General features: G+C 38.7%; 1 protein-coding gene across 5 annotated transcripts in view; it reads left to right on the top strand.

Moving 5' to 3' along the window:
* The first annotated feature begins 661 nt into the window (after positions 1-661).
* Positions 662-11,708, top strand: part of LOC135197056 (RNA-binding protein 24-B-like) — a 117,465-nt gene continuing 106,418 nt past the window's right edge. For 2 of the 5 annotated variants that reach the window (XM_064223997.1, XM_064223994.1), the window contains exon 1: positions 666-1,245. In XM_064223997.1, coding sequence (XP_064080067.1) covers positions 997-1,245 — 249 coding nt within the window. In that variant the 5' untranslated portion in view covers positions 666-996. Of the gene's footprint in view, positions 1,246-11,708 lie in introns of all 5 variants that reach the window. The other 3 variants (XM_064223998.1, XM_064223995.1, XM_064223996.1) reach the window with 3 other exon arrangements.

The raw sequence follows: 11,708 nt of genomic DNA, 5'->3' as shown, positions 1-11,708 counted from the left end.
AATGCAAACTTGACTACAATACTTTATATTCACAAAAAATTAAGCTACAAATATTGTTTGATATCGAATTCACTATGCCTACAGACAAGGTTCACCAACAGCGCGTCAAAGCCACTACACATTGCGCCATTCGCCTGTATTTTGTGTGCGTTGACGATAGGCCTATAACTATTTAGTAAGGATAGGTTATCGGTTTGACTGAAACATGAAGTAAATTAACCGTAGACATTTTTATTAGGCTATTGAACTGAAATACGAGGAATTAGCTCTCTGCAATCTATTTATGTAATTGGCACTACTAAATATACTCCTGATAATAGCTAATATGAAATAATTTAAAATGTCAAGGTAATTGACCGGTATTTTGTCAATCACAGGTAGTAGCTTTTAATAGTTAAAATTAATCAGAGTACGACAAATCATGTTAGCCAACAACATGAAGGCGATAATCCATGTCATTAACAAGGCCATTTCATTGTTTTGTCACTAAATGTGGTACCAGTGAGACTGGACTTTAATTTTTGTTGATATTCGCTTTGTTGCAGCTGTTCTTAGTCTAAACCGGTAGACCCACGTGGCTCCCACCCCATGCCGCATGCGCAGTACCCCCAGCGCGTGCGATCCACCGAGGTCTAGTGTTCGTCTTCCTGAGTTGCCAACGCGGTGTGCCCGAGGTTTTCCACCAGCTAGGTCGACTCGAAATGGATGTTTGAATGGATCAATTAACTCTTACGGACTATTCATTGAAACTGCAACGCATATGAACGCTGATTACGGCCTGGCGAGGGAGACTGGACAGGGCGAGAAAAAAGACAAAACGGCAATTATTGAGTGCCAGGTATCTTCTCTCGCTCGGGGTGAGGGTGCGTGCTCCGAAAGGGGTCCAGTGTAGCGTGTTACGTGCTCGCGTTAAGGTAGAAGACAGTCGTCGTCGTCCTACCCGTCTCTCTCTCTCTATTTTTCGTTTCTCCACTTCACACACACACACAAGAAACCATGCTCATGCAAGGGGCCCTACCAGCTACCATGCCCTCCGCCATCACCACGCCGACGATGCACCCTCAGGCCATCGAAGCGCCCGGCATCAGCCAGAAGGACACCACCTTCACCAAGATCTTCGTGGGCGGCCTGCCGTACCACACCACCGACAAGAGTCTGCGGGAGCACTTCGAAGTCTACGGCGAGATCGAGGAGGCCGTCGTCATCACCGACAGACAGACCGGAAAGAGCAGAGGCTATGGTTTTGTAAGTAGCCCTCGACAGTTGTTGTTGGCGTTTCTTCTGGCCTTGTGCTACTGAATGTGTGTGTGTGTTTGCGTATGTTTGTGTGGCAGTGGAAAAGGGGTTTTTATATAAATGTATATGTATTAGTATGTATATTTATACGTAAATTACCCCTGACATTCACTTTTAGTGTGATATTTATACAAAGCTTTGTCATGCATGTCCGTCCGTAAGTATTAGATTGGTTTGGGTTCTGTTTTGTAATTAGACTAGATAATGAAAGACGCTGTATATTAAAAAAAAAAAATGTTCGTGGATTTGATGTCGAGTGAATGCGCCCTTTTCGGAGAGAATTAAACCGAATGGGAAGCCTGCTTACTCCTCCTGCGGCAGGCCGACGCGCCCTCGGTGTAAAACAGTGGTTCCCCCAAGCTTTTCATAGCACGACCCCATTCAGCACTTTCAACTGTTCAGTTTGACCCCAGGTCAATATATATTATATCTATACTATACAAAGTAATTGTTCTGAGAATTTTGGTCATAAGTTGATATTTATATTTAAGTAAAAGAGAAGCAGAAATTATTTGCATTTTACTAACAAAATAAGGCAACTAATCATAAGTTGAATTCTCAGATTATTTAATTTGTTAGTCAATATATATATATATATATATATAATATATATATATATATATATATATATATAATATCCAAAGTAATTGTGTTCTGAGAATTTTGGTCATATGATGATATTCAAGTAAAAGAGAAACGGAAAATATTTATAATTTACTTACATTAAAAGGGCAACTAATCATAAATTCTCAGATTATTATTTAATTTGTTACCTAGTTAGGATATTTTGTACACCCATTCCCTGGGGCTACCTCAGCGACCCCATATAGTAATGAGCATTCCAACCCCACTTTGGGGTCCCGGCCACTGGTTTAGGAACCCCTGTTCTAGAATATAGATGCAACTACATTACCATTGTGGTAATTCTAAGCCTACGTTCCGCCTGTTACAATTTAGTTTTTCGTTTTCCGTGTGCGTTGTGTTCGCTGGCTTAGATTTAGCCAAAGTGTAAAGAGAGTATGTAGACATTGGATTCAGCTACTTGGTCCATTGCTCCTAAGTGTGGTTTGGTGTTAATGGGAATATGAGGCTTGGGATTATCTACTAATGTATTTGTATCATGCAGCGAACTGAAACAAAGTGAATTGACGTTATCAGCGTTATGAAAATTCGTGCGAATCGTTTTTTTTTTTTTTTTTTTGGTATATCTGTATTCGTTGTTTTCATAACCGAAAATCTTCTTTCTTCAGTGGTAATAAAGCGATTGTATATCTGGTCTTCAGACTGCGAAATTAGGAATTGGGTTTGGTATTTAAATATTTTTGTAACCCCTTACTTACCGATCAGCCAGGTAATAGTATTCCAGGCTGCACATAATTCTGTATACCCTGTAACTTTCTTTTCACTCGTATAATTTCACAATGCGTTTGATACACTCAGCCTATAAACATATGGCACTACTTATTGGTTTTACCATCTTGTTTATGAATCTTTCAACAGACTAGTTTTTTCCTTCTCTTGACTAGGTGATTGTGAATGCTACAATTAAAACTACCAAATTTATCGAGATGTAAAAAAAATGCTATGGCCACTGGACATAGGCACGTAATTACCTCTGCTGTTTTATGGTCAGTACTGTCATTATTACTCACGAGTACGACTTTAAATGGTCATTAATGTCACACCATACGGCTGAGAAAGTTTGTTATATAGTAATCTTTTGATTCTTTGTTAAACACACTTCAGTTGATATTTCAAAGTTTTCAGATATGTCTCTCTCTCTCTCTCTCTCGATCCCCCTCTCTCTCTCTCGTCGTCTCATCTCTCCTCTCCTCTTCCTTCCTCTCATTCTCCTCTTCTCTCTCTCTATGTTTTCTGTTTTGCAGAAGAGGTGTGGGAACTCGTTCCGTAGACATTGTTGTGCGTATTTTTTAAAAAAGTAACCCATTTTTGTGGCGCTAAAGTAGTTAAAGAGGAAACCGGTTCGTCCTAGCCTACAATCATGTTGCTTTTGACACTATTCAGTTCGTCTGGAGGTCTACATCCCGTCCTTTCTCTTGAGCGTGAAGGGTGAGGGGAAAATCAAAACCATTCTTTTCGCCGTAGGGGGTATAGTGCCGTCAGTGTGCCTCGTCTGGTGGGATGTAGGTGCAACCTCTTTATCTTGTATATGCATCCATTGATATTTTCTTTCTTCTATCTGACTTTCCACCTTCTCTTAACAGCTGTTTCATAGTGGAGCTGCTAGAGGTTTATCTCGTGTTACATCTTTCAAACCTTCACGAAGTCAGTTTCTTTTAGAAGCGCTGAATGACCTCATAGGTCGCAGCGCTCGGCCTTGGTCCTATATTCTATATTCCAACCCCAAAAACGCTTCCAATTTCCTGATAGTCATAGACAGAACTCGAAACTAAAACTATTGACTTTTATAAAGGAAACGTACTGTATGTTATAAGTAAACATACATTTTACATTCCCGTATGTGTATGTATACATTTAAGTGGACTGGCTAAGTGGAAAGTCACGGCAGGTAAGGATTATATACCGCGCTTTTTTGCTGACGTCATCAGTCATTATTACGAAAGCGAATGTTGGCACAGATTGGTTGCAGATTGGAATAACGTCGCAATGAAGATTTTGTACCGAATGATTTTCGGAAACTGAGCAGCAAAACGAAGGAAGCTAGACACACAAGTGAGAGGAGATAACTTGGGAACTGATGAGAGAGAGAGAGAGAGAGAGAGAGAGAGAGAGAGAGAGAGAGAGAGAGAGAGAGAGAGAGTTTCCGGAACCAGCCTAATGAGAGGGACCTGCCCATTTTTTTCCCTCCTTTCCCATTGTTGAACAATTAAACCGGATGCGACATCTCGTACGAGCGACGAATCCGTCATGCGAAATAGCGCGCATTTAGCATAAATACAGTCGCATTTCGGCTTTATGGAATCGCTGATGCCAGATGCCAGTGCCTGCATGGTTGGCGTATTTGATGCCAACGTTTGCTTGGGATAATCGATGCAGAGGCTTCATTAAACGCTGGGATTGTCGATAGTATTTTTCATACGCTTTAGGTACGTCGATGTAGGCCGATGCTCACACTCTTGGCTGCTGATAATGATGGTACAATGTTTTGCATCACTGATACCATACTGTCATGTTTGGGATTATCGATGCATATGCTTAATTAAACGCTGGGATTATTGACAGTTGTTCGTAGGCCGATGCTCACAGCTTGACGACTGTCAATGATGGTATCATGTTTGGCGTCACTGATACCACACTGTCATGTTTGGGATCATCGATGCAGATGCTTAAACGCTGTGATTATAGACAGTTGTTCTCATATGCTTTAGGTACGTCGATGTAGGCCGATGCTCACATGCTTGGCTGCTGATAGTGCTGTTTGGCATCACTGGGACCATTAATATTAAAGTTCACCTGTTTAGGATCTTCAACTGATGCTTCAGTGAGGGGATATTATTTGGTAGATAGGTGCCCTTGGTATCTTTGATGCCAGTGCCGACATGTTTGGGATCACCGATACAGGTGCTCACGTTGAGGTCATTTGCGACGATGGTGGCGTGTTTCGAGCCATTATTTAGCAAGGTTATTCTGCTGTGTCGGTAATCGTTTTCACTTTGGAGCGAAAGCAGTGCTGTTGTGTTCACGTAGTACTATATTTGTGAGCGCATGTGTGGATGCAGTATGTCACGGCCCATTTGTTTGTTTGTCATGGGGATAACAAGGCGTTACGTCATACAAGTAGAGTTACCATAATGACAACTTAATAATGTCGAAACGATTAATTTTAAACTTCGAGTGTGATATTTTATTTACGGGTTTCATTAATTCCAATTTCGCATTCAAATTTCGCTTGATTTTGTCATGATTGTAATTCGGTATTTGTTAACATGTATATAACTTTTTTATTATTTATTTACACTTCACAATGAGAAACCATATTTGGACGTGCTCATAACCATCAAAGCAATGCGGATACATAGCGCAAAATGTTTACTTTTATATTTAACAACAACGTTTCGGACATTGTGTCGTGATGGTTATGTAAATACCTCGGCCTTTTTTTCAGCTTCTGTTGACATTCTGCATTTACAAAAAATAGGATTTCGAATGCTTCTGATTTAAAGGAAAAACACAGAAAAAAGTTACATAACATTTATTTTGAAAGTAGGTCCGAAAGATTTTTTGTTTTTCATACGGAGTATCGGCAAAAATAGTAAAATTGAATTTATATATCTTGCAAAGTGGACATATATTCGCAAAGTGTTTAGGATGTATTAGATGTAAAAGATATTAAATAATAAGATACTTTTTTGTTTTAATTTTTTTTAAACAAATCTTTTTGTTGGACATACGACCAAAAGGTTGTTGTTGTTTACTGTCCATATGGGCTGTAAATAAAAGAGATGTATTTACTCAACGCGAAGGTGTACACACGTTAGAAATATGCTTTGTCAATATGGCGTGCAGTATAGTTTACAAAAGGACTGTTGAGGTAGACGTTTGCTCAGCAATTCCCAATCGACTTTACCTGAAGTCGTGAGATTCTTAAGTACTTAATAGTACAGTCGGCAATTACCTCCGTAGGGGGAATTGTAGGTACCGATAGTGCGTAGACATTGCAAGATTCTTTGCAGCGATCTTCGGCCCCTAGCTCTCACCACTTTCGTTCCTTTTTTATAGTACCTCCGTTCGTATTCGCGTCCATCTGACTCTCCAACCTCTCCTAACGGTAGCGCCTCAGTGGCGTGATCGGTATGGTCTAGACCTGCCACCTTGGTGGCCGCGAGTTCGATTCTCGGACATTCCACTGAGGTGTGAGAGATGTGTATTTCTGGTGATAGAAATTACTCCTTGGGATTAACTAAACATGACCTAGGAACGTGGCAAAAATAAAGAAAAACGAGAGAGAGAGAGAGAGAGAGAGAGAGAGAGGCTGGTGCAATACTAGTACTATACTCTGTTTTTTCCATCTGTCCACCCGCCAGTGGTGTTTGCGTTTGGTAACACTGCGTCCCGGGCTTTAGATAGTTACTTTCAGCTTACATTTAACAAATATAATACCATATTTCGAATATTAACGGTGTAATTCGCATACAGTAAATTATAAAACACTTTTCAGTTGCAAATGTACACCCAGATATCCTTTTATTTACCTAAAACTTCCACATAGCGTAACTATCCTAAGCCCGGGACGCAGTGTTACCATACGCAAACACCACAGGCGGGTGGACAGATGAAAAAAAAAAAAAAAAAAACAAAAAAAAAAAAAACAGAGTATATAGTATACATCTCGGGAATTTGCACCCCGGCACACGATCTTTGGCCAAAATTCAATATTCCTTTCGCTAATTACAAGCAATGAATAATTCGGGTGTCGATGGATTTTTCATAAACTAAATTGACGAGGATTTAATGCGAGACATTAAATAATGTCCCTCCTCCTCCCCCACCCCTCCTCCTGTCTAAATTTCCCTACCACCATGACAGCCGGAGAAGATGGGTATACCATATGGATGGTTAGGGCATTTACTTGAACATGTGCAGGAGAGTTCTCAAATGGTAGACATGCAGACCTCCCTCCGCTCACACCCGTAGATGGTCTATTTTATTTGTTTGTTTATTTATTTTTTTGTTTTTTTTTTTAGTTTCCGCGATGCGGGCGAATAATAATGGACACGTTTATGGCATTCCTAATTATATTGATTTTGGGACGATGGCTGCGCGATCCTTTGTTTCAGAAGGAGATTGCTTTGTTTTGGTAATGATTCATAGCCGTCTTTCACCTTTCAAAAATTTGTACGTATTGTCAGTTTCCGTTTCATCGCTGATTGTCCTCGTAGGCCCCAGCGCTTGGCTTTTGTCATAGACGTTATATTCTGTTCTGTAGTACAGTAACTTTCAAGTAGGTAAACGACACCACACTGCTGGATTTCTAGGCCCATTTAATTTGTAATCTGGGAAGTTATTTTGTATTTTATAAATACTCATATATTATATATATATATATACATATATATATATATTATATATATATATATATACACACACACACACACACACACACCACACACACACACCAAATAGCCTCACAACTTCACTGTGCATATACAAATACATATATATTCATATTACTCGTGTTGTCTTCCAATAATACAGGATAGTTAAAAGTTATATATATATATATATATATATATATATATATATATATATATATATATATATATTATATAGTGTGTGCTTAAATATCTTCCCCATTTTCCTGTATTGCTCCCTCCTTGTCTCTCTACTGTCTCTCCTCACCACCGTCGTCCTGTCTGCGCAAATGCCCTCTCTCTCTCTCTCTCTCTCTCTCTCTCTCTCTCTCTCTCTCTCTCATCCCCATTATCGCCTCCCGTTTTGCGGTTAAGTCCTTGTTTTTGAGACCATTAAATCTGCTTTTGTAACACCCACTCCAGATTAGACGCGAGCCCGGCTTGGGGTTACTGTAGCTCTTGTGAAAGAATGGAAGGAAGAGAGGAGGAGAAGAAGAAAGAAGGAATGAAGGAATACAAAAAGTAAGTCGATGTGTATGGCATTTTAAGAATATCATTTATTTTTCTCTTTATTATTATTATTATTATTATTATTATTATTATTATTATTATTATTATTATTATTATGATGATGATGATGGTGATGATGACAGTCCTCCAATTCGACTGGGTGGTATTCATAGTGTGGGGTTCCGGGTTGCATTCTGCCTCCTTAGGAGTCCATCACTTTTATTATTATTATTATTCAAGAGTAGAAAATATAGAAAGCAAGGAAGAAAAATGAGAAATTAGGTGAAGGTAGAATAGGTTATGCATCGGGTAAATTTATTATTATAATTAATATTATTGTTAAGAAATTCACAGTCTCGTGAAAACAAATTGTTAAAAAATCCTCAATTATACATTAAGATATATTTCTCTGTAAAAATAAAACAAAAGACTTTCGAACACCTGAACGGTGTTCCTCATCAGTGTAACGTTACACTGATGAGTAACACCCGTTCAGGTGTTCGAAAATCTTCCTTTGGTTTATTTTTACAGAGAAATATATTTTAATATATAGTTGTGGATTTTTAAACTATTATTATTATTATTATTATTATTATTATTATTATTATTTTTATTTTTATTATTATTATTATTTTATTATTATTATTATTATTATTATTATTATTATTATTATTATTTTATTATTATTATTATTATTATTATTATTAATTAAAGCTCGAAGATATGTATCTTGCCAGCATCCCTTCGAGTTATGCTTTATTCATCGTTAAGTCTCGTTGCTTTCGAGTTATCCGTCCGGGTTTTGTGTTGATGCCATTGCAAAGACGGCCGGTTGGTGCCACAAAGCGAGAGAGCGTTGCATATCTTGGCACAAAAGAGGGCCTGAGAGTCACTTCCTCATTGCTTCTTGTGCGCTGTGTTCTCGGGGGGGAAAGATGGTGTTAAAAGAATCACACACACACACTCACGCGCACACACTCACGTTGTCACGTGAGTAATGCAGTAACACCACACGCGGAGCACTGTATGCGGTACTTGAGGTTCTTTGCAACGTCCCTTCGGCCCCTATAGCTGCAGCATTACCTTTCATTTTCTTTTACTGTACTTCCGTTCATAGTCTCTCTCTTCCATCTTACTTTCTCACCCTTTTCCTTGCGAAGTTTTCCTCCTGTTACACCTTTCAAACATTTTTACGTACTGTCAGTTTACGTTTCATCGTTGAATGTCCTCAAAGGTACCAGCACTTGGCTTTTGTCATTAGACTCTATAATCTATTCTATATTGCAGTAACTTCAAGTAGGTAAACGGCATCACACTGCTGGATTTCTTGGCCATTTAGTTCCGGCATTGGGATTGTGGCCTGCAGATGGGTTGGTTACCATCCTGGAGACTATCCACAACTTCTAAGTTGGGTGGGAATGACTATGGGTCACTTTGAGACCCGAGAAATCCGGGGTGTGACCGAGTTGTAGTAATTAGAAGTAGCAACATATTTGGGTTAGGGTTGGGACTCTCTCTCTCTCTCTCTCTCTCTCTCTCTCTCTCTCTCTCTCTCTCTCTCTCTCTCTCTCTCTCTCTCTCGCGATTTTTAGCGATTACAAATAACAACATAATCGGATGTCTCCTCGGATGGACTAACAAGCCTCTGAGACATCCTAATCCTTGTAACTCTCTCTCTCTCCAAAGATGTGGAGACAATTGCGTGTCTTCGAATGAGAGGTATATAAAACTATATATATAAAAAGACATTATTCGAGTGGTTGAACAGCTAAACGGAAAGGTAAACCAAAGAGGAACGGGTAGATTGCAAGGCACTAGGTCGGAGGAACCCCCCCCCCCCCCCCCCCCCCCCCACCCCCCCCCCCCCCCAGGTATCGCAGATTTTTCCCCTTTTCTCTGACAGGCATTGAAGAATGCCTGTGTATACCGGACAACATGGCCGCCGTGCGGTCAAAAGGACGAAGGTATTAAAGTGCCATTAAGGTGAAATATGCTTCGCGGCCGGTGAATATTACCATTCAGATTTGGCGGGAGATTTATGGGTGGCAGATATACGCGCGCTTAATTTCGCTGCTCCATTACTGTATAATTTAGCCGAATCCCTCCCAAGTGCTTTTGTATTCGCGAGGTACAGCAGTAATGGCCGTTGCTTGCCGTTGCACGAAGCCCGTATTTATATACACCCTTTGAAAGGCTTTCCTTTGTTCTCTTGTATCTTGCTTGCGAACGCTGTGCTTTGAAGTGTTTGAAGTTGGCGCTGAAGTTCATGAAGTTTGCGTTGAAATTTTCGAAGTTCTCTTTTGAAATTTCCATCACTCCTCACGGAGCTTCTTGAGAAGTTTGTCGTATAGCGGAACTTTGGTTTTGCTCATTTTTTTGCATTTAAAAAAAAAAAATCAAAGTAAAATTTTGGTATAAAATCTTATGTGTGTTGTTTTTTCTTTATATTGTTCTATTGATTTGCAACAACGTCTCTTTTGCTATTATTATTCATGATATTTTATAATTATTGCTCTTATATTATTCAAAGACAGTAAAGCTATTCGGGACCAACCTTGTAGAACTACTAATTATATCTATATAATATATATATATATATATATAATAATATTATATATATATAGATATATAATATTAGATTGTATCTATAGTATATATTTAATTAATTATTAAACAACCACGGGCACACTACTATTATGCATACATATGTGTGTAACAACATATATATAACTGCTCCTTTTCGTGTGGCCTCAACAAGTAATTAGTAAAGTGAATTGGTATCATAATAAATTTATAGACTTTATTTCCAAAGCTTTCATACTAACCCCCCACCCCACCCCTACCCCTCCCCCCACCCCCCTCCACCCTACCCCCCATCCCAACCCTACCCAATCCACATTCCACGTAAATATTGATGTTCACAAAAGACCTGAACAACTGTTTGACGTTTGCGTGCAAGCAAGTTTTTTTTTTTCTTCAGTTGTTGGGCTGCGTTCAAGAAACCATGTTTGAGCCCCCCCCTTGAATTGAATTTTTAATCCTACGTTTTCCGCGTTTTGTTTCTTTTGCATTATTTTGTTCTCTGTGTAGCTTGTGATCACTTGGCCGTTCTTTGTAATTATGAATTTGTATGCGCTAAGGAATATTCTGTGGCCTCTCCTTGCTATTATATATTAGGTATATATATAATATATTATAACATATTATATATATATATATTAAATAATATATATAAATATATAATTATAATTATGTATATATTGTTTTTAATATAATCACGCCGTAGGGAACTACATGTTCAATGAGTTTCAGTATATACGTTCCTACAATGAATGTTTAATTTCAGAAATGCTCCCGCCCATAGCTGCAACCCCTTTCATTCCTTTTACTGTACCTTCATTCTTATTCTCTCTTCCAACGTTCCTTTCCACCCTCTCCTAACGAATTGATTCGTAGTGCAGCTGCCTTGAGGTTTTTCTCCTGTTACGCCTTTCAAACCTTTTTACTGTCAGGTTTCCTTCCTTTTCAGCGCTGGATGACCTCTTGAGTTTGCATTTTTTATGTAGTTTATAAATTTGTGGTAAATTTATTTATTTTTATTATAACTGATCTCTTTTCTCTGAGTTTTCCATTCCCGTCTGTTACTTCTTTGGAATGAGCACCATATTCTTTGGAAGCTTGACCTTGTAAGTCAAAGGCTTCCTACATATATACAAGGTTCGTTTGCTGAATAATATAATAATAATAATGGAAAAAGAAACCCACAACATTACTCAGTATAACTTGTTTACTTGTAAGTATTTACGTAGTGTTTTATTCTACAAGTAAACAAGTTACACTGTCATCTTG

This window comes from Macrobrachium nipponense, chromosome 18, assembly GCF_015104395.2.
Source record: "Macrobrachium nipponense isolate FS-2020 chromosome 18, ASM1510439v2, whole genome shotgun sequence".
Classification (NCBI taxonomy): Eukaryota; Metazoa; Arthropoda; class Malacostraca; order Decapoda; family Palaemonidae; genus Macrobrachium; species Macrobrachium nipponense.
This window is presented reverse-complemented; position numbering and strand designations above follow the sequence as displayed.